This window comes from Nycticebus coucang, chromosome 13 (assembly GCF_027406575.1).
Source record: "Nycticebus coucang isolate mNycCou1 chromosome 13, mNycCou1.pri, whole genome shotgun sequence".
Lineage (NCBI taxonomy): Eukaryota > Metazoa > Chordata > Mammalia > Primates > Lorisidae > Nycticebus > Nycticebus coucang.
The window spans coordinates 74,798,651-74,823,381 of record NC_069792.1 but is presented as its reverse complement, the minus strand read 5'-3'; the positions used below and the strand labels follow the sequence as shown (position 1 = coordinate 74,823,381).

Sequence of the window (24,731 nt, the reverse complement as noted above, 5' to 3'; positions counted from 1 at the left end):
TCTTTTAAATAGGTAGCTGCAGAGATTTAGACAAAAATCTATATTCCACTTTGTTCTTTCATTCAAGGTACTTCAAAGGAAAATGTTTAAAGAATATACAGGTTAAGTAAGGTTGCAAGTGAACAATGCTATGTTGAGTCTTCTTATAAAAAAGAATGCTTCCTCATAATTTCATCTTACTGCTTAGTTATTAGATTATAAATAGGAAATAAAGTTATGTTTCTTTAGTTGACTTTATATCAAGTTAAGTTCATTTCACATGACATTAGTGTGATTGTTGCAAAGTATGGAGTATTTGGTGAGCAACATCAAAGTGTTTTGTTAATGGCTTTTCTCTGCTTACAATAAAGTAGAGAAAGCATCTTCCCTGAGCACAGTTGGAGACCTCTTTTATACAAGGCCTATAGGGAGCAGAAAGATTCCACTGCTGGGTAAAGGATTCTGGGGATCTTGTGGCTGGAAGTTTTGGGGTGGGGCTAGTTAAGCCCTAGGGGTCTTTGTTCCCAGAGGGAAGGAAGATAAGGTAGGAAAAGGTTTATGTGTGGTTGAGTTCACCCTGCTAACAGAAGTAACAGAGCTATAATAGAAGCTTCATACCTGCACAGCTTCATGACTCACCTCACACTTCTTACACCCAAACTCCAACCATACTGAGCTACTTGAGTTGTTCAAAATCTGCCATTTTATTCATGCTATAATTTCTTTGGCCAAACCAAAATGTCAGAAACTGCCACCACCCCACCTACCACACACATATCCATGCAAATGATCCAAATCTTAGTTCATGTCTCAGTTTATACAATCTTCTTTTGTCTTTCCACTCCTAAGCAGAATTGTTTACTCTGGAAATAATGGATTGTCCAAAACAAAGTATTGGAAAACTTCTTTCCATGTTTCCAATATATCTTATTCTAAAATTACATTAGTTATCATAATTAATATATATGTACATATGTGTATGTTTGAGTGTATATATATGTGTGTGTGTGTGTGTATGCTTTACTTTTTCTAATAGGCAGCAATAAATTATCTTATTGACCTCCTATTCCCAGCATTTTGGACATAGTACGATGCCAAGACATTTTTTCTTGAGTGATAATAGATGATTGAATGGAAAGATAAATGAATAAATGAATGTATGAATGAAACAGGTCACTGTACCTAAAAATTAATCATGAAGCTATCTTTAATTAGCTGACTACTAGATAATGGGATCTACTGAGAGATTTCTATAAGGAAAGTGCCCTTGAGTGTATCTCTGGTTACCTAGTCCTAAACTGAGGTCAAAAGCTAAAGAGTTCCTTTGAAGGACCTTAAGTACACAAAGGGTACAAACAATGGGTCAAGTTTTAAGAATTCCGCCTCAAGGCAAGTCAGGAAGGAAGATTCACTTATTACTTCATGTGTCATCTTTAATAGTCTAAACCATAATGTACTCACTAAGTTTGAATACATAGGAAATGCATTAAAGTTTTGAAAACATCTTGGAGTTACAAAACATTTATATTTGGTAGCAAATGTGTTGACTAGAGTATACTACATTCTCTTTTCCTCTTAAAAATGTCTTGAAAGGAATTTTTAAAATGTATACTACTAAATACATCTAATTAGCAGCTCTTACAGACTATGTGTTTTTTTAAGGGAAGGATTATAACTTGTACCTTTTTGTGATACGGGAGGGAGACTTTCTCCTCTATCCTCTTAACGTTCCTGACTAGGCCTAAGAAACTGACATAAGATAGACTAGTAGGAGAAAAGTATACAAATTTTATTAAAATTTTATACATAATTAGAGTCCTCAGAAGAAGGAAAAATCTGAAAAAGTGATTAGGGTAAAAAGCTAACATACATTTTAGACAAAAAAAATGATAAATTTGTGAAGAAATTACAAGACAAAGGGGCCTGGGCTAGCTGTAGTAAATTGTGGGGAAGTGACCAAGAGATGTATTGAGGAACAACAGAAGCAGATAAGGGGTGATTTGGGTATGATGCTACAGATTCATTTCAGTGTTGATTTCTGGTGTCTGGTGAGAAAGATCTCCTGTCTCTGGTACATCTTTCTCATGAGAAATTTTATGACCTATTTTTAAATAGAAAAAAAGAGACCAGAAAATCATCTGCATCTGCTGTTTCTGAGGTGACTTCATCTCAAAATAATCAATATGCTGAAGTGGCATAGTTTGGGGTGGCATATCCTAAAGTACTTCTATGGCCATAGTTCCTAGCACAGTTCCTTGAACACAGTGGATGCTCAATAAATATTGAACTGAAATGAATTGATCATTTTTTTTTAAATCTTAAGAATCATCGGTTTGTCAGATTGCTGGACATTGCATATGTAGCATATAACTTCCAAGTCTTCCCACAGCTTCCAGTGAAGATTCCCATTCTCTGCCTCCCTCCATACAAGGCCAAGAGTTCCAGAGAGAGCCGGCAAAAAGAGCTAATCTGCAGCAGTTTCTTGAGATATGCAAATAACTGAGTCAGGCTTCTTGGGAGAAATTGGGGTAGGTGGGGAATAGGACAATCAAACTTGACTGGAAAAAGTTGGGAGTTGTTGGAAAGAAGGCAGCCACTATTGCTATAAGGGCAGGTGGCAGCCTGGCAGTTGGCACTGTAGTCCAGTGAAGAAAGAATATCATCAGTCCATTTCACCACCCAAAAATAAAAGTACATGTATCATAAGCCCAGATGGAACGGAGATAGTGGTGCTAAATCTTCTGCATCAAGGGTGTCGTTCCCTTCAAAGGCTCCATATCACCTAGATCCCCAGATTGATCCAGTGTTCTATTATGGTCCCCTCTCTCGTTCAATGCGGAATAGTTGATATCTAATAACTTTGTGTTTGATCCCATATTGCTCATCTGAATCTCTTCCCAATCAGTTTTCTTATCTGATTTTTGGTTCCGGTCAATGAGAGGGAGAGTGCTATCATCATATGAGTGACTACTCTGGCTTCGAGAAGTATTGTTTAGATTCACCTAAAAGTCTGATTTCTTCCACCCCTCTTTTTCCAGGGGCTTCTGCAGTTCTTTATATCCCCAGATGGTCTGTAATACAAGTGCGGCTGCTCGAACTTCTTTTTCTGAGCAGTTCCCTGATTTGTTGATTAACACCAGCTTCTCAATACCCTGTGTCTCTCGAAGCTTTTTGGCAGCCTCCAGGTTCTCAACAATAACCTCATTAATGGTATTCAAAATAGAGACCATTGTGTCCTCAGAGAAATTCCAGGAGGAGTTCTGCTGCCCTCCTGGCAGATTCTTTACCAGGTTAGGAATAGCATGTTTACCAATTAATTCTTTGTTGCGAGCATCCACAGCCAGATTTCTTAGTGCTCCAGATGCAGCTTTGACTGCACGCTCATGTTCACTGGTCAGGAGGTGAGCTATGGCAGAAAGAGCCTTCTCTTGATGCAGAGCAGAGCGAATGTATCACTAATATGTCCAGCACACAAGTTCTGAATTGCTCCAGCTGAGGCTTCTAGGATGGCAGGAGTCTTGCTCTCCTTAAGGAGAGAGATGTATATCAGAATCACCTCTGGCTAAAATAAGAGCTCATAGCCTCGAGCAGGACTAGTTCTTTTAGGGAAATCCACTGTATCATTTGCTGGATCTTCTAAGGGTTTTTTTCCCTTTGCCCTTCTTGGCCACAAAGCAACTGGCAGCATGTGGCCCAGTATTGTTGGCAACATTGGGAGGTGCCTCTTGGTAATGTTCTGCCTGTGGGATCTCCCGGTGAATTTGATACGATGGGTTCCAAAGGAGGCAAACACAGTTCTCCACAAGCTTGCTGTCTGAATCCTTATGCCCAATCTCAGCCTTAACAATGAAAATGAGGGCATCAACTAAACCATCACATTCCCAAAGTTTCCAGCGAGCTTCACTCCTCTCTGAGCTTACATTCCTGAGGCAGCCAGTTGTGTTGGTAAACACTGACTCCCATTCAATATGATGTGGCTTACAGTCTTCATTAGGCTTCCACTCCCAACCAGAATGTGGAATGATCACTTCATCTGTCAAGGCACACAGTGCATGGTCCACAATTTTCATCTTGATTGAGTCATGGGATGAGAGATTCCACAGAGTTCCAGTAATGACTTCAGTAAGGTCCATATCATGAGCTTTTCATAACAATCTCACAAGAGCAGGAACACCATCACAGTTTTTTATGGCAATCTTGTTATCGTGGTCATGCCCAAAAGAGATACTTGGGAACTCCACAGTCTCCAACGTGTACTTCCTTTTTGGGGTGATCTAACAATCCCACCAGTACTGGGATGCCCTTGAGCTTCCACACGTCCATCTTCACCTTGCCATTGTGGTAACCTAAGTGTTGCAAATATGCAGCTGCATTGAACTTGACGGCATCCAAGTGGAATCCTAGCATGGTAATCACCTCCAGCAGCTCTGACTGTCTCCAGTTGGGAGGTGGTAGCCCTCCTTTGTGCAGGCTATACAAGCTTGCCAAACTTCCCTGTTCATGTTGGGCCAAAGGAGCCCAATAGTACTGATCTGATGGCACCTCCTGACCAATCATGTCTTCCTAGCTCCTAAGGTGTCAACGAGGGTCAGAGGGTGTCCCAGTCCGATGGGCAGTGCCATAATCAGACATCATACCATAATCCAGGTCATCATAGCCAATGCTACGCTGGTCATCCTCTAGCCCATAAGGCTCTGTATGAAAACGATGTGGATCCACACTGCTCCCACCTACCTGAACCTGGGGCTGGGGCCCATACACATTCTATCTACTAGGTGCCCTGTAGTCTTCCATGCTAGGCCTATACCGCTCCTCAATACAGGTCACCCGGGACAGACTGCCATAGTTGTCACCGCCACCTGGATAACCATCTTCATAGTAGCAGCTATATCCATCAGGCGGGTAGTGGAAGTTCCTGAGAAGGGTAGCAGTGCCTGCTTGCCCCACATAGGGACCAGCTCCCCCATTGCCATTCTTGCAGAAGTCCCAACCCAAAGTCTGGATATAGTTGTTAGAAACTGAAGATGCATCCAGAGGCAGCCCATCTGGTCCCACAGAGACTGGCTGTACAGTCCGTGTTGTCACAGTCTTCACTACTTTCTTAACTGTGGTCTCTGTGCGCTGAGTAGTTCCATCATCTGAGGTTTCCACAGAGACTATAGACATGGCTTGATCGAGTCGTCCTCTGTGTAGGTCTCAGGGTCGTCTTCTGTGTAGGTCTCCACAATTGGTGCCAGCTCCTGCATTCTGGGGATGGTGCTATACAGAAGGTGACTATGATCCTGGGGTCTGTTGAGTTTCAGATCTGAAAATGTCTGTCTCTCAAGGTCAGCATCACCCACAAACCGGCCATTCTCAAATGTAGACTTCTTCTCTCTCGCTCCTGATCATACTGTTTTAAGTTGATGAGACCAGTCTTTAAACTTTCTGAATTAAACCACTTGCCATCATCAAGAAGTGTACTTGTGTGGACATGTATTTTAAATTGATTCGCATGATGTCCCATTAAATTATTTAAGACACGAAATACATTTATAAGCTAGAGAACTATTAGGGTAGAGCATTCATTCTCAATTTCAGAGGTGTAATATTGTGGACTGTTTCAAAGTGTGGTGAAATTTCAATATATATCTTACTAATAGTAAATAATACCTGATGTACCTAAATTTCTGAATTATTTATTTTAATTAAGTTAGGAAATAATTATTCTTATCTATAAAAGTAACCTTAGATAGGCCCACCTGCTTGTATTTCAATGTGTTCTCTTGAGGGAGAGAAAGAGAAAGATTTGAGTTATAATCACTGATCATGGTCTTGCGTGAAACTCAGGAAACTCAGAGCCAGAAGAAAGTCTAAAAATCACTGGGTTAGAACAAAATGCTAAATAATCCAAATTATCAGGTTCCATCCTACAAAACCTGGCAAACCCCTTGTCTGTGTCCACAGCTATTATCAGCGAATCCCCTAGTCATCTTCTAAATTTGTGATATGGGCAATGAAATGACAGAATATAAATGGTTTGTCACAAATACATCAATACACACACCTACATTAGATCCTCTGTCAGTTGGCCACCCTAGGAACTATAACTAACTGGTCTACATACAGAGATGATAAACATAAGGAACTTCCATTGATTATAGGTGCTGCACGTCCAGTCTATGAAAATTAGATCAACTTAGAGAAGTAGTCAGTGTAGGGAGGTGGTCAACTAAGGAGGTTCTACTGATTTAAAATCTCCATGTTAGTAAGATTTCAAGTACCATCATATTTAGGACCAAAGAAAGTCATATTGTTTTTATCACAGATAAAGAGTTTCTATTTCTACTAAACATATTAAGGTATGCAATAATTTTTAAGATGAAATATGATTAAGAATTAGAGTCCCTCCATTTGCTGTATCTCCAAAGAGTGTGTGATTTAACTACAAGTGTTAAATCTGTTGCTGCAGGTGTTCCATTCCTGCTGCAACACGGAACACCTTGACTCGGGGTGTGTTTGCCACATACTGAATTGTACATGTTTTTTATTAAATTAGTGTACCTATATGAGACACTTTAAACGTCAGAGTTTTTATCATGAGGGACAACACTTTGTGTATTTATTGTTGCAAACATGCTCTTCATTATCTTCCCTAGGCAGTCATGGATTTCTTTCTTGAAATCTCTTTAAATGTTGACTATGGTCTCTTTTATTTCAGATGCTTGAAAGTGAGACCTAGTTTAACTCACAAGGTCTTTTCTAGCTGTATGATTCTATATTTCACAACCTTTGCATGCCGGTTACTAAGGTAATGAGATTCCCAAGAGGCTTCTTAACATTAAGAATCAGCAAAACAACAAGTTTTACAGATCACTTTCTTTTAACCTACAGTTTGTCTGTGAAGCATTTGAATTACAGTGTCAACTGTTGTCAAGTCAGAGATTGATCGATGAGTAGTTTCATGTCACTTTAAGGCCAGATGTTACTTTTTGGTTGGAAATCTGATTGAATTTAAAATTAGGGTTTATTACTTTAGGCATCAAGGATCAAAGTTACTTGGTCACTAAAAAAAAAAAAAATGTGATGTCAAAAAGACCTGTTTCTACAAATTTCAACCACTGTCATTTAAACTTGTATTTCCAATATTGCTGTCTACTCACTGCACGACAGCAATCTGCCTGCTCTGCTTATGTTTCTTCTGACCTCCCATCCTCATTTATTCCAGCACAACTTTCCCTGCTTCTGATTTCTTCGCCTACACAGCAGGGAAGACAAAGAACAGAACGATGTGCTACTCTGTGGATGCTAACCTCTGACTCCGGGGATGGTTACTTAACTTTGTTCCTTCCAAATTTAGTTGCAAATGATGCACAGATATTTAGCTGACACCCAGTAAAGGCAACATTTGTTAAAGACATTCCAAACCTATTTTATATTCTGAGAGACAAAATTATTTTGAGATAACAAAATCAACTATCAGCGGGATACTAACTAAATTCTTTTTGTATTGAATTGGTATTTCAGTAGTAAATTATATTTTATCATTTAGAGACCCTGCAAGAAACAAATGACACATTTATTCTGGGAATGCATGGGCAGAGCTTAAGGAAACTAACAAGGGGTTGTACAATATCCCTAGTTAGGGACAGCAGGGAGCCATTATTACCTCCAGCAACCATAGCCACGGCTCGGAGGACAGGAGTATGGGAGGGCTACTTGAAATAAGAGGAGCTATCAGCAAAGGGACACAGCAAAGGAGCTGGGGGAAAGCTCCCCTCCTGACTTTCTCACTCCAATCTCCTGTCAAAATGCCACTTGTTGCCTGGAAATCCTCCATACCCAGCTATGGGGTCTTGTCTTCCCTTCCAGCTAGCCCAGGGCCCTAGCTGTTAGGAATTTATTTGGTCAGCTTCTACCCCAACTCTGAAAGTGTGTGAGTGGGGGTGGAAGGCAAAAAGCAGGGGAAAGAAGGATGGAAAATGGTTCTCAATAGTTAAACAGAAGATATCCACACTTACATCTTTCAATTTAAGGACAACTATAAAATTTAAATTATTCAGAAGTCATGGCTGGAATTTATTTCAACTCGTGATATATATCTACCCTGTTTCCCCAAAAATAAGACAGTGTCTTATTAAGGTGTGTTCCCAAAGATGCGCTAGGTCTTATTTTCAGGGGACATCTTATCTTTCCTGTAAGTAGGTCTTATTTTCGGAGGATGTCTTATTTTCGGGGAAATGGTGTATACATACACACACACACACACACATAGCTTTTCTCTAACTATGGGATTTTATGATTCTTTATATTGTTTGTTAATAGAACCACATCATTTTGTATGTTCTGTATTGCCTTCTTTCCTTCTTTATATATTCCACAACTATTCGTTGGATATTAGACTCTGAGGCATGGTGTGGTGCTTAAGAACTCATAGTCTGGAACCATACTGACTGATTTCAAATTCCAGCTCTACCATTTACAATTTGTGTGACTTTAGGTGAATTTCTTTATGTTTTTGTGTCCTCACTGGGCTATTCAGATTTAAATACAACAGCTTAGAACTTTGCATGAAATGTAAATTACATATAATTGTTTATTGTCACCTTGTGTATAGACAGTTGATATGCAAAGCAAATAAAAGCTTAAGAGAAAGCACATTGAGTAAATAAATAATTATAATAAAATACTTGGCCCAATGCAGGTGTGTCCTAAGGCCTGCAGATAACCTTGGAAAAGAGCAGTTGACTATGCTAACAAACTCATGGACAGTCTTTATGGAGGAGATACAGTTTGACCTTGAGAAATTAATAGGGATTTCTTCACCTTTTACACACTGGGATAATGCCTTCTTTCTAGAGAGAGAAAATGGCATGCCTAATGGCATGGGAGCATGAAAGGGAACAAGTGTCTCAACCTGTCTGATGCTTAGATTGCTTGTGGGAGAATGGTGGGGAAGAAGACTGGAGAAGAAAGAAATGTTCCATGGCAAGAAAGTTGAAGAAATTCGACTAAATTTGTAATGTGGAATTAGTGTATTCAAGCAATAGAGACAAACTCTCCTCTTCTAATCAGTGTTATTCTTTCCCTTTCAATACTGGACTTAGTTACCCTTCCTTTTTCCTCAATTATTCTAGTGCTTGGTTCATAATGCTTCTCTCTGTTGTTTCTCTCAAGCAACACGGATCAATGGAAAAGAGTGTGGGCAATGGAACCCTGTCAGTTCCAACAGCACCATTAAGAAAGTAGCCAAAAGAGGGGTCATATGTGTACTTCTACCACATTCTGTTTGATAAAACCTAGTCAAATATCCTGCAGAATAACCAAAGGGAGGGTGATTTGACTCCACTTTCTGATAGGAGGAGTATAAGAGAATTTGCGGACATGTTGTAAAACCGCTGCAGAACCATTTGAGAATAAGCTGCAAACATAGTGCGTCTCCCCAGTCCTTACGCCAAAACACTCAGCTTGGATTGCATCAAAGCAAAGACTCTGTCTTATATAACCACAAAACAACCATCCACATCATAAAATCAACTTTAGTACATCGCTGCCAAAAAATTAATGGGCTCTGTTAAAATTTCACTAACTAAAGCCTCCCCTCAAATGTCTCTTCTTTCTTCTTGGTCCAGGATTAAATCCAGGAACCTACATTGCATTGCTGTCCTGTTTCCTTCATTCCTTTCAGTCTGGATGACTTCTTCAATTTTTCCCTATCATGACCTTGATAGTTTTAAAGTGTACAGGCTTTTCATTTGTCATAGAGCCCTCAATCTGGGTCCATCCAATCTTTTCTCATATTTAGACATGGGCTGTGCATTTTTAACAGGCGTACCCTGAAAATGATGCTTGCCTTCTCAGGGCATCGCATCTGGAGGAAGCAATACCAATATATCCTTCACTCTTTATGTGACCCTTGACCATCTAGTAAAATTGGTGTCTTTCAGAGTTTTCCATGGTAACATTACCATTTTCATAATTGTAATTGATGAGTGTTTCATAGAGAGGTTATATTTTGTTTTTTCGCCAAACATCCACCCAGTATCTGTTTCCACTGTGATGGTTATTAAATATTAATTTTTCTTTTTCCACCCACTCTATATTTATTAATTGTTATGCTACATCAACAGATTTTCCTTATGTATTATTTATTTATATCAGTATGGATTATTTGTGTTATAATTTGTCATTATCTTTGTTGTTTTGATGGTTAATTTGCTCCAGCAGAATGGCCCTCAGAACTTCTTGAAGTTGGCCTGTACATCCTTTTGATACATTGCCATCATCATTCTTTAAATCGTTTCCTTTTTTCTTTTTCTTTTGGACATAACAAGGTGTTCCAGACTCGTCTTGTCCTTTTCCTCACTCAGACTTTAGAAACAGCCCCTCTGGTTCCTTTTAGTGAAGAATGGTATATAGAAAGCAAGATCTGAGTACTCAATGTACTTGTTGCTATAAAGGTCTATTGCCCTACCCACTGAGCCACAGGTGCCACCCCAAACTTTCAACTTTTAAAGCGGCTTTATTAACACTTCCATTGTTCATTCACTTAAGGACAGGCTCCACATTTTATCTTCTTTTACATCCCTAGTGTTTTGTATTATTTTTGATACTTATCAGAAACTAAATAAATTTTGCATGAATGGATGACTAGTGAATGAAAATCCTACACAGTAGCATGTGATTCAGATTTTTCACAAGCTGTAGGAAGTTCAGCAAGTTACTTAACTTCTTTGAACTTCAGTTTTCTCACCTATGAAGGCAGGTGAGAATGGTTCTTTCAGAGGGTTGATATGAGGATTAAATTACATTATCAATTTTTTAAAGTCTTCACAGTAACAGCACAGATAGAATGCTCAATAAATGATGCTTATTATTTATAACTGTTTTGTGTACACTTTTATCTCCACTATAGCACTTATCTATTGGATATTAATGGTTCAGATATAAGTCTTATATCTTAGATGGAAAAAAAATTCAAGAGCAGTAATACATAATAAGTGAATGTTTAATTTACTTATTGCATATTGGTCTTTAGTTTATGTTGGAGAGTATTGCAGCTTCAAAATTACACCTTTATTTAAAAATATATTCTTTGGGCTTTGTGGTGGGTGCTTGCAGTCTCAGCTAATCAAGAGGCTGAGGCAGGAAAATTGCTGTAACACAGGAATTTGAGGTTGCTGTGAACTGGGCTGACATCAGGGGTGCTCTAGCCTGGGAAACAGAGTGAGCTCTGGTTCCAAAAAACTCCAGCATTTAATTGTTTGAAATTCATTGAGGGTGCAAAGAATTAGGTTACACTGATTGCAGTTGTTAGGTAAAGTCCCTCTTATAATTGTGTCCCACCTATAAGAGGTGTACCATACATCATGACACCCCTTCCCCCTCCCTTCTCCCCTCTCCATGATCCCTCATTCCCCTAACTCACCTTTTGTATTAACTCATCTACTGCCTTCACATTAGAATTGAGTACATTGGATTCTTGCTTCTCCATTCTTGTGATGCTTTACTAAGAAAAATGTGTTCCACCTCCATTCAGGTTAATACAAAAGATATAAAGTCTCTATATTTTTAATGGCTAAATAGTATTCCATGGTATACATATACCACAGCTTGTTAATCCATTTCTGGGTTGATGGACATTTAGGCTGTTTTCACATTTTGGTGATTGTAAATTGAGCTGTGATAAACAGTCTAGTGCAAATGTCCTTATGATAAAAGGGGTTTTTTTTTGTTTGTTTTTTTGTTTTTTTGTTTTTCCTTCTGGGTAGATGACTAGTAATGGGATTGCAGGATCAAATGGAGAGTCTAATTTGAATTCTTTGAGGATTCTCTATACTTTCTTCCAGTCTCATCAGCACTGTAAAAGTGTTCCCTTATTTCCACATCCATGCCAGCATCTGCATCTTTGAGACTTTGTAATGTGGGCTTTTCTCTGTGGGGTTAGGTGATATCTCAGGGTGGTTTTTGAATTGCATTTCTCTGATAATCAAAGATGACGGGCATTTTTTCAAATGTTTGTTAGCCATTCATCTGTCTTTGTCAGAGAAGGTTCTGTTCATATATCTTGCCCAGAAGTACATAGGATTGTTTACTTTTTTCTGTTGATGAATTTGAGTTTTCTGTAGATTCTGGTGATCAACCCTTTGTCAGATTGATATGCTACAAATATCTTTTCCCATTGTGAAGGTTGTCTTTTTGCTTTACTTGTTGTGCCCATAGCTGTACAGAAGCTTTTCAGCTAAATTAAGTCCCATTTGTTAATTTTTGTTGTTGTGATGGCCTCTGAAGTCTTCATCATAAAATCTTTCTCCACTCCAACATCATCAAGAGTTTTCCCCACACTTTATTCTAAGATTTTTTTTATCATTTTTGTGTCTTATATTTAGGTCTCTTATCCATCTTTAGTCAATTTTTGTAAGGGGCAAAAGGTGTGGGTTGAATTTCAGTCTTTTACATGTGGTTATCTAGTTCTCCCAGCATCTTTTGTTGAATAGGGGTCCTTTTCCCAACTGCATGCTTTTATTTGGTTTATCAATGATCAGATTGGAAGTAGAAACTGGTTTCATCTCTTGGTTTTCTATTCTGTTCCATATGTCTATGTCTCTATTTTTGTGCCAATACCATGCTGTTTTGATTACTGTGGACTTAAAATATAACCTGAATTTTGGTATGGTGGTCCCTCTGACTTTGTTTTTAATACTAAGAATAGCCTTAGTTATACAGGTTTTTTTCTTGTTTCATACAAAACGAAGTATGCTTTTTTATAGTTCTTCAAAGTATGATGTTGATATTTTAATGGAGATTATACTGAATCTGTAGATTGCTTTGGGTACACCACATCAATAGGAGCCAAAATAAAGACCATATGATCCTTTCAATAGATGCAGTAAAAGTATTTGACAAAATTCATCATTGTTTTCTAACAAAAACATAGGTGGCACATTTCTTAAGCTGATTGAAGCCATCTACAACAAACCCACAGTTAGCATCATACTGAATTATGTAAAACTGAAAGCTTTTCCATTTAGAACTGGAACCAGACAAGGGTATCCACTATTACCACTATTATTCAACATAGTTCTGGAAGTTCTAGCCAATGCAATCAGGCAAGAGAAGGATATAAAGGGCATCCAAATGGGGGCCAGAGATGGCCAAACTCTCCTTTTTTGGTAATGATATGATCTTAGAAAACCCCAGAAATTCAACCACAAAATTCCTGGAAGTCATCAAGAAATACAGTAATGTCTCAGAGTATAAAATCAATGTCCACAAAACAGTAGCCTTTTTATAAGCCAATAACAGCTAAGTTGAAAAGCAAGTTGAGGGCACAATTCCCTTCACAGTAGCTTCAAAGAAAATGTAATACTTAGGAATATACATAAAAAAAGAGGCAAAAGATCTTTTCAAAGAGAATTAGGAAACCCTAAGAAAAGAAATTGCAGAAGACACTAACAATGGAAGAACATACAATGCTCTTGGCTGGGAAGAATCAACATTGTCAACATGTTTATTATATATAATCTTGATGTTAAGAATGTTGTAGTAAAGGAACGAAAAAACTGTGGTTTCAAAATGATAGATTAAGTACTCACCCTCAACCCTACCCAAAGATGATAGGAAACATATAGAAAATATATCGAATAACAATGCCTAACAATAGAAAGAGAAAAATCTCATTTGTTTTGAGGCTGGAGGGGACATCCCTAAGATAGATAAATAAAAACAAACATGTAATGATATATGTGCAATATAGAAGTAAGCTGAAAATTTCATGAACCAGTGCCACATGGAAACTGTTGCTGCAGCTCTGCATAGGGAGTCGCTGTGCACTGAGGCCAGGAAAGAGACCTGAAAGACTACAGCTAATTACTACAGAGGAAAATACATCAGCAACAGAGATAAAGATATGCCCAGATGTGGAAGGAGAGTCCAGAGCATTATCAAGAGGAAAGTGTCTCCAGATCAGGATGAAGACCACAAAAATGGCACCAAAATCAATGCTGAGAAGAGGTACACTCAGAAGTACAACAGGAGTGTGAGATTTAGAATTTTATAGAGAAGTAAGCAAATAAAAACATTTATTTGACAGCTTGTTCAAATACACAGTTTTATTCTTCCCTAAAATACTTCCTCCTATACATTTTCGTCATAGATTTAATCACCATTATGATTCACTGAATGCATTTTCAAATATGCTGTTTTTAAAAGAAAGTTTACACTGCTATTCTCTAAAAATATCCAAGGAAACAGTTAAAAAAGCAATTAGAAAATATTTTTTAATAATGAAAAATGTCCTCAAAAAATAAAGAGGGAATTTCATTCATGAAAAGAATAATAGGAGTTATGAGACAAGTCATAATAATCTTTAAATGTCTAGGGAATGACAAAATAATTTTTCAATATATAAAATTGGGTTTATATAAACTGCACAGTGAATTAGTAAATTGATATTTATAATATAAAAGAATGTATGGAATTCTTCTAGAATGTCAAATAAAAAATTTTAAAACATGAAAATTGGAAAGGTTTCAAGCATCATGAAGGCTAAATTCCAACGTTCAAAGTGAGGGAGTTTCAGAGAGATGAGTACCTGAATGAAACAGTATTTCAAAAGAAATAATGGTAATGATTTCCTAGAACTGAAAAAAAAAAAAAATTACAAGTTATTTGACAGAAGTAATCTATCAAGCACCAAGCTGAAAAAATGGATTTAAAAATCAGTACACTTAAAAACAGCAAATCTGGAAAGGAATCTTAGCTCTTATCGGTGAGGAGGAGAGGGAGCTGGAAGCAGATTAATCATGAGAGAATTAAAATCAGTTTGGTACCATATTTCTCATCAGGAATACTGGATAGATAAAAAAACAGGGAAAAAACATCTTCAAAATGCCAAGGGTAAATAACTATGAATTAAAGTTCTATTCCTTACCAACTATCGTTCAATAGTGAAGGCAAAATAATGACATTTTTTGATGAAGAACAATCTATTCTTTCAATAACAGAAACAACTTCCATAAGAAGGTATAATAATAATAAACTTTGTGAGCCTCACAATGTCACCCCACAATAACCTAGCACTTTAGCACTCCTATTCACTAACCTTTTTTTTTTTTTTGAGGGGGGCCCAGTAACATGTATCACTTTCTAAAGTAAGATATTATTATTTATAGTTTGTAAATCCCCAATGAAATGCATGCATCCAGAGAGCATGAAATACTGTTTATTCATTGTTGTAGTTCAAATACCTAGAAATATGAGTACTGTGGTCCCTACCTTATTCATGGGGATATATTCCAAGCCTCCCCGTAAATACTTGAAACTACAGGTCGTACTGAACCCCATATATAAATAGTATGTTTTTTAATACATACCTATGACAAAGATTGATTTGCAAATTAGGCACAGTAAGAGATTAACAACAATAGCAAATAATATAGAACTATGACAAAATACTATAATGAAAGTTATATGAAGGGGGTCTCTCTTTCTCTTTCATCCCCCACCCTTTTCTTCAAGATATTTTGCTATAATATATTCACCTATTATTAGACCATGGTTGATCTTAGATAACTGAAACCCTGAAAAGCAAAACATAAATAAGGGGGACTATAATATAAAATGATCAAACGACTATTTACTGCATAAACTGAATAAGTGAATGGTAGTTTAAAATACAGATTCAACTATAATAAAATGTGGTAAAATCCACACTTGGTTTGGAACATTAACCAATTCCTTTTAGAAACTGTCAGAGCCAGCATGTAAAAAAAATGAAGGACACAGATGATTTCAATTTGACCAATATAAAAAATTGAATTGAATATATTTCACTGATGTATCCACTATATGACCTGAATATATGTATGCTGAATACTAAAGAAATAATGTTAGAAATCAAAAACAAAATGATAGCCTGATCCATAAATTGTAAAACACTATAAAATTATTTTTGAGTTAAAAAGTAAATTTATTTATTTTTATCATTATTATTTTTTTTATTAAGTAGCAATTTTATTTATGTGATGTAAGCTCTCCATACCAAAGCAGTACCCTGGAGAAAATTAGAGACTTTAAATTTGTTTTATCTTTAGGAAGTAGCAAAGGTTGTTAGCAAACTAATAAAAACCCCCTAAGATTTCAATTCAAGAAGATAGAAGAAAGAACAAAATAATCCAAAACAGAGTTAAAATGGGATTCAAAAAGATAAAAAAGGAAAAGATGTTTAAATCAAATCAAAACAATTCAATTCAATGTTCAAGTCAACAAAATCAAAGCTAGTTCTTTGAGCAAACCAGTCTAGTAACTCTTTGTAAATATGAACAAAGAAAATCAGGGGAGTAAACACAAATAAATAGCTTTAGGAGTGAGAAAGACTTATAACGTAATTCTAACGGAGATATTTTAAAGTCCTGTAACACAATTCTGTTACTACTAAACTGGCAACCTGACAAAAACTTTGGAAAATGTTACTTCCACAAATATATAAATTGTCAATATTAGTTCAAAAATAAAATAAAATTTAAATAAAAAAACACTTCAATAGAGAAAAAATCTTAGAAGATATAAAAATTTAGATGACTACCTTACAATTATATCAGACTCACCCAGCTTTGGGGGGTAAGTTATAACACCTAGGGAAGAATCCAGTTTCATTGTTGTTATACAAATTAACCTAATGACTAGTAAAATATAAAAAAAAGTGAGTTTAGTTCCTTGATTTTTTGTTTCTTTTTTTGAGAGAGAGTCTCACTCTGTTGTCCTGAGTAGATTGTCTATGGTGTCATAGCTCACAGCAACCTCAAACTCTTGGGCTCAAGTGACCCCCTTGCCTGAGCCTCCTGAGCAACTGGGACTACAGGCATCCATAATAACGCCTGGCTATTTGGCTATTTGTTTTTTTGTGTGTGTGTGTCAGAGTCTCACTTTGTCACCCTCGGTACAGTGCTGTACCGTCATAGCTCACAGCAATCTCAAACTCTTGGGCTTAAGCAATTCTCTTGCCTCAGCCTCCCAAAGAGCTGGAACTATAGGCGCCCACAACAATGCCTGGCTATTTTTTAGAGATAGGTCTCACTCTGGCTGAGGCTGTTTTCAAAACTGTGAGCTCAGGCAATCCACCCACTTCGGCCTCCCAAGTACTGGGATTACAGGTGTGAGCTACTGTGCCTGGTCTATTTCTTTTCTTTTTTTTTTTTTTTTTTATTCTTAGAGACAGGTTCTTGCTCAGGTTCATCTCAAATTTCTGAACTCAGAGGATCCACCTTCCTCAGCCTCCCACTCATGAGCTACAGCGGTTGGCCCATTTCCTTGATCTTAAAAACCAATTAGAATAGCACAAGAAAATAAATTATAGGCAATAGCACTTACAGATAAAAATATCTAAATAAAATACTAATCAAATCCAATATTTAAAAGGTATTATTATAACTATCTGTGGCTTTTGTCAAGGATACAAGAAAGTTCAAAAGTATCTCTAAAACATATAGAATGATAAAAAAAAGGAGCAAGTTGTCAAATAATACTGAAAATATAAGTTAAAATATTTAATATGATGTATATATACAACAATATCACCTGGCTTTTGTGGAGAGTATTTATATACATATATATAATACATAAATAAATGCCAATGACAATGACGATAACAGATAATTGACATTTCTTTGGATACACCTCATAAAGGTGTTTTAATGGTGCCGTTAAAATAATTTGGTTTTTTAGTTTTTTTTTTTCTTTTTCTTTAGAGTTTCACTCTGTTGATCAGGCTAAAGTGTAATGGAGAGATGGTAGCTCACGGTAACCTTGAACTACTGGACTCAATCCATCCCCCAGCCTCAGCCTCTTGAGTAGCTAGGATTACAGGCATGGGCCATCATGCCAGCTATTTTTTTTTTATTCCTATTTTTATTTATTTATTTAAGTTTTTTTTGTAGAGATGGACCTTACAAAAAGAGACAGGTTCTAATCCCTAGGTTATCCTCTAACTCCTGGATCAAGCCATCCTTCTGCTTCAGCCTCCCAAAGTGTTGGAATTACAGGCACGGGTCACTGCATCCAGCCCCTCTTAAAATATTTTTTTCACTCTTTTTCAATTCATCCGATAAACATTTATCCAAGAACATAATATAGCTGGATAATTTGGAATGCAAACTTGATGGCTACCTTTGAGTAGTTTTCTGTGTTTGTGTGTGTGTGTGTGTGTGTGTGTGTGTTTCTGCTTTTCTTCATCTACCTGCGGAAGTAATTTAACCAACAAGCACCATGGATAGTAACAGATCTTGGATAAGAAATATCCATTGGCTTCTACAGGAGCACAGAGGCAAGAAACGTTCTCTCATGTTCTTAGCATGATCCAAGGATTTAAGGATTTATTATATCATGTAGAGATTACAAGAAAAAGAAAGGTCTTTAGGATTTAGTGGAAATAGATATTTATACTTGTATATATATGTGTTTGTGTGTGTGTATGTATATACGGTACAGGCAGAAAATCTGAGATTTTATAATTGTTTTATTATGTATGTGGACAATATCATTAGCCCTCATGACCCCAGATTCACTATATACAAAAAGAAAGAAATGCCATTTCTATATTATTTGTTCCCTAAAGATAATTTCATCAAAACATACCCATAGGAGTGGCAAAAGTAAAACAAATTAAGATTGTGGAATGTATTTCTCTTTTATTCTGAAATATCTGCACAATGGAGAGTGTGTATTTACTAAACTTGGAGCATGGGTGTCCTATGTCTGCATCCCTTGAAAGGTGACTTTTGTCTTCTATTTTTACAGAAATTGAGAAAGAAAGTTGTGGCGATCCTGGTACACCCTTATATGGAATTAGAGAAGGCGATGGGTTTTCTAATCGTGATGTTTTAAGGTTTGAGTGCCAGTTTGGGTTTGAATTAATTGGAGAGAAATCCATTGTTTGTCAAGAGAATAACCAATGGTCTGCAAACATACCCATCTGTATCTGTGAGTACCAAATGCTTTCCTTCCAGACAGCATATGTCACCCTGTCCTTGCATATAATTGCTTTTGTAATTAATTGCAAAGAGCTGGAACCGTATAATTATTTTTGGATGAGTAGCACTTTCTGATACTATCTTTCAGAAGTGTGCTTATGCCAAATTATAAATTTTATTACAGGTTTAAATAAATTTAACATAGTTCACTTGGTAATTGCAAACTATATATTACATGTGTTTTTATAGCACCTTATTTAGTGGTACTATATACTTTAAAGCTAGTGTATGTCTTTCTTTTTTTTTGCATACTTATGGAAATTATACATATGAACTAATTCTAATAGACCCATTTATTTTAGCAAGATAGTATATGCTTATTTGCAATAAAAAAGTTAAAATATTTAAAGCTTATATTCTATGTATAATGCATTAACTTATTTTTGTTTGTGGATGTTCACACTAATGTATAAGGTGCCATTTATTTATATTGGATAGAATATAATTCATTAATATTTATGGTATACAATGTGCTTGGAGTAAAAGAACATAATTCTCTAAATACATTTAGACATTCCAGTTTAACTACAACAACAATGTAATTTGCATCATCTCTTAATGCACTTTAAGGTTCAGTTAAATACTATGTTCATTACATTTACAATAAAGTGGGTATTTTTGGAATCTAGCATAAATTTCCCTAATTAATTATGTATTATGTTTGCTCTTAGGGAAGTCTAAGAGAGGCAGAACTCACAGACCCCTTTCATAGAACCTTTTTATTTTAGGACCAGTTTTTGTCTTTAACCAAGATCACCTTATGAGGTTCTTATTGTAAGAGAAAAAAATACATTAATCATATAGACTAAAGCTTAGAAATACTTCAAAAGTGTTTAACTGAAGATGTTTAATTCTAGGTGTTCTTCCAGGAAGATGGTGCTGGCTTAATATTGGAGAATCTACTAATGTCATATATCATACCAAAATTTAAAAAAAAATTAAAACATTTTAATAGACACCAAAATGCATTTAATGAAAATAAAGAAAATATCGCTGAATGAAACCTATGTTTTAGAAAATTCTTAAAAATCTGAAACAAATATTTTACTATTTAAAAAATAATTAAGTCCAATATTCTGATATACAACAAAATGTAGCAATGAATAATGTTCTTATATACAAGAATAACTTGAGAATGTATTCAAAAGAAAATATATTCATAAAAACAATTATAAAATATATAGAAATAATTCTTACATACCTGCAAATAATTCATGGAAAGAAAATTATTGAACTTGACAACAAAAGGAAATTTTATGAGAACAAAAATAGAGCTAGATGCCATAATCCTGAATAAAAGATATATCAAATAAATAAATGATAATGACATTCCTTTCTTAATTTTAATCAAAATCCTAACACAGTTTTTTTGGGAACTTGATCTAAAATGTTGTCATACAGATAACTAACAAGTAGCCAAGAATAGAAAGAGGAATTTTGTAAACGTAAAGTGCTTACATACATGCTAAAGCATCATGTTAAGTTATACAATTAGTTTGATATGAACAAAAGTAGAACTGACAAAAGTGTAACACGCTTGGTCAAGGAAAATTACACAAAAATGGCATCTGACATAATTAATGATTTAAAGTGTGTTTGTTTTAAAATGATGAATATAAATTATGCTTACAGTCTGATATAAACAACTACTTATCTATCTGATAAGAGAGTTTAAGGTGGTAACTTTGGTCAACTCCTGCCCCGAGTAAGGAGTAGGAATGATATGGATCAGGAGTTGGCAAACAGGTTGTACATCAACTCCTGCCTGCAGCCTGGATTTGCAAATAACATTTTATTGGAACTAACCATGCACTTTCATTTACTGATCGCCCGATCACATGGCTTGGTAAAGAGAAATTATTTCCCATTACTTTACAGACCAAAGGTGTGGGTTGTTTTCGTTTGTTTGTTTTCAACCAGAGGTCCTCAAACTATAGCCCGCGGCCCACATGAAGCGGTGTGATTGTATTTGTTCCCATTTTGTTTTTGACAGCCCAATGATTGTCAGTTTACAAGCCCTGACTTAACCCTAAAATTCTACTAAAAAACTCCAAATTTAAGGTATAAAATATGTTTTTAATGACAAAAATTACATACAGAGAGATACGTATTTATAGGTAGGTATAGTTATTCCCAGACCTTTAGATTTGTGTTGATAGATAGCAAAATAAATACAGTTCTAATTTCTAAATGTTAATAAAAGATCTGCTCTTAGGAAGAATGTGAAAAATGCAAAAATTTATTTTTAATACTCAAGCCAAATTATTTATACTAAAATGTTTTTAACAAAATAATAAGAAACAGTTGCATGTATATTATCAACTAAGACATCATAATCTTAGGTTTGGCACCCATGACTCAGTGGTTAGTGCACCAGCCACATACACGGGGCTGACGGTTCCAACCTAGGCCGGCCCTGCTAAACAATGACAACTGCAACAACAACTAGCCTGGGCTATGGCGGGCACCTGTAGTCCCAGCTACTTGGGAGGCTGAGGCAAGTGAATCATTTAAGCCTAAGAGTTTGAGGTTGCTGTGAGCTGTGATGCCACAGCTTCTACTAAGGGCAACAAAGTGAGACTGTCTCAAAAAAAAGACATCATAATCTTAAATAACCAGAGTTCATGAACAGAATAAGGAGACTTTATATCCTTCGTATATTAACCTGGATGGAAGTGGAAGACATTATTCTTAGTAAAGCAGCACAAAAATGGAGAAGCATGAATCCTATGTACTCAATCTTGATATGAGGACAATTAATGACAATTAAGGTTATGGGGGGGGAAGCAGAAAGAGGGATGGAGGGAGGAGGGTGGGGCCTTAGTGTGTGTCACACTTTATGGGGGCAAGACATGATTGCAAGAGGGACTTTACCTAACAATTGGAATCAGTGTAACTGGCTTATTGTACCCTCAATGAATCCCCAACAATAAAAAAAAAAAAAAAAAGAAAAAGAAAAAATGCAAGTGTCTAAAAAACATATCAGAAATCTTAAACTTTGCTAGTAGTCAAAGAAATATAAATTAAAAAAAGAAATATAAATTAAAACAATAAGATATTATTTTTCTTGTAAAATTAAGTATACGTCAGTACAAGTTGATATAACTTTTCTAAATAGAAATTTAACAAAATTAAATGTACATTTCTCTGAGGATTAAAATTTATATCCCCTGTCATACTAATTGCTTTAAAAATGTATCTCAAGAAAAACAGTAACAAAGAAAACTTTCTTTACGAAGATGGTCAGTGTTATTTATATTTCAAAAAATAAAAAATATAATTCTAAACACTAAACACTGGGAGCACAACCAGATTAATTTTTCACATCCAGATAAATAAATGGATGAGTGGTTTAAAATGATGAATATAAGTTATGCTTAATGACTCAAAAAACTCATATTAATTATAATGAAAAAAGAATTTAGTACATGTATGGATTCAATTTTGTTAAAATATATAATAAAAACACTAGAAGAAAATATATTGGTATTTTAATTTTTATTCCTTTTGAATGATAGATTATTTTATTTTTGTTATTTGATGTGAACCTTCAAATCAAGTTTTTAAAAATTAAAAAAAGAAAATAGGGGTGGGAGGGCCATGCCTGTGGCTCAAGGAGTAGGACGCCGGTCCCATATACCGGGCGTGGTGGGTTCAAACCCAGCCCCAGCCAAAAACTGAAAAAAAAAAAAAAAAAAAAGTATAAAAAAAAAAGAAAAGAAGGGTGGGAAAAAGAGACATCATAATAGCATGATGTAAGAGTTCTCATTTAGTTGTTCTTCCGGTGTTAGCCCCCAGTTGTGGCTACTATAAAATTTAATTCATCTCCTTATTTGTGCTGTAACCTGTCAGAATGTCCCTCGGCCATGATAAGATGAAACTCACCTAGTCACTGCCCCATCCTGAGTTTTTTGTGAGCTATAGGATTCCAGTTCTGTTAATATCCACATTTCATCTTCAGTCATTTTGAGTCTTATTGCTTTCTATGAGAACCTCTGTACATTTCTCTGATAGATGTTTTAAGCACTGAAACTAAAATTCTCTATACCACTCTAACACAAACATGATTAATGTCAAAAATGCTATTACTCTAAATTTACTGAGGTTAGACTTGTGACCTAAAATGTGATCAATTTTGGAGTAAGTTCCGTGGGCTGATGAGAAGTATGTGTATTCAGTTTTGTTGGGATGAAATGTTCTGTAGATGTCTGCTAAATCTAAATATTGGATGGTTAGGTTTAAATCTAAGATTTCTTTGCTCAGCTTCTTTCTGGAGGATCGATCCAACACTGCCAAGGGAGTGTTGAAATCTCCAACGATTATGGAGCTGGAGGAAATCAAGTTACTCATGTCTGTTAGAGTTTCTCTTATAAATTGAGGTGCATTCTGGTTGGGTGCATAGATATTAATAATTGAGATCTCGTCATATTGAGTATTACCCTTAACAAATATGAAGTGACCATTCTTGTCCTTCCTTACTTTTGATGGTTTAAAGCCTACTGTATCTGCGAATAAAATTGCAACACCTGCTTTTTTCTGATTACCATTTGCCTGAAATATGGATGACCATCCTTTCACCCTGAGTCTGTATTTGTCTTTTAAGTTGAGATGTGACTCTTGTATGCAACAAATATCTGGCTTAAGTTTTTGTATCCAGTCAGCTAACCTATGCCTCTTTAGAGGACAGTTTAAGCCATTCACATTGATGGAGAGTAAGGATAAGTCTGGTGGAATTTTGGGTATTGAGTTTTTCAAAGGTCCAGTGGACATTTTTAATCCTTTCGCCAGTGTGGAAGTTGGAGTTTAACCTCAGTAAATTTAAAGGAATAGAAATTATTCCATGCATCTTCTCGGACCATCATGGAATAAAACTTGAATTGAGTAACAACAGGAATCTGCATACCCATACAAAAACATGGAAGTTAAATAACCTTATGCTGAATGATAGCTGGGTCAGAGATGAGATTAAGAAAGAAATCACCAATTTTTTGGAACAAAATGACAATGAAGACACAAGCTATCAGAACCTCTGGGACACTGCAAAGGCAGTTCTAAGAGGGAAATTTATAGCACTGCAAGCCTTCCTCAAGAGAACGGAAAGAGAGGAAGTTAACAACTTAATGGGACATCTCACGCAACTGGAAAAGGAAGAACATTCCAACCCCAAACCCAGTAGAAGAAAAGAAATAACCAAAATTAGAGCAGAATTAAATGAAATTGAAAACAAAAGAATAATACAACAGATCAATAAATCAAAAAGCTGGTTTTTTGAAAAGGTCAATAAAATAGATAAACCTCTGGCCAACCTAATCAGGAAAAAAAGAGTAAAATCTCTAATATCATCAATCAGAAACAACAAAGACAAAATAACCACAGACTCATCAGAAATCCAAAAAATCCTTAATGAATATTACAAGAAACTTTATTCTCAGAAATATGAAAATCTGAAGGAAATAGACCGATACTTGGAAGCACGCCACCTTCCAAGACTTAACCAGAATCAAGTGGAAATGTTGAACAGACCCATATCAAGTTCAGAAATAGCATCAACTATACAAAACCTCCCTAAAAAGAAAAGCCCGGGACCAGATGGTTTCACGTCAGAATTCTACCAAACCTTTAAAGAGGAATTAGTACCTATATTACTCAACCTGTTCCAAAATGTAGAAAAAGAAGGAAGACTACCCAACACGTTCTATGAAGCAAATATCACCCTGATCCCCAAACCAGGAAAAGACCCAACAA

General features: G+C 35.9%; 1 protein-coding gene and 1 pseudogene across 3 annotated transcripts in view; one reads left to right on the top strand and one right to left on the bottom strand.

Annotated features, from left to right (window-relative positions):
• Positions 1 to 24,731, top strand: part of CSMD3 (CUB and Sushi multiple domains 3) — a 1,164,849-nt gene that overhangs the window by 693,435 nt on the left and 446,683 nt on the right. For all 3 annotated transcript variants that reach the window (XM_053559351.1, XM_053559349.1, XM_053559348.1), the window contains one exon: positions 18,754 to 18,936. In XM_053559351.1, coding sequence (XP_053415326.1) covers positions 18,754 to 18,936 — 183 coding nt within the window. The remainder of the gene's footprint in view (positions 1 to 18,753; positions 18,937 to 24,731) is intronic.
• Positions 2,490 to 5,240, bottom strand: LOC128563856 (catenin delta-1-like; annotated as a pseudogene).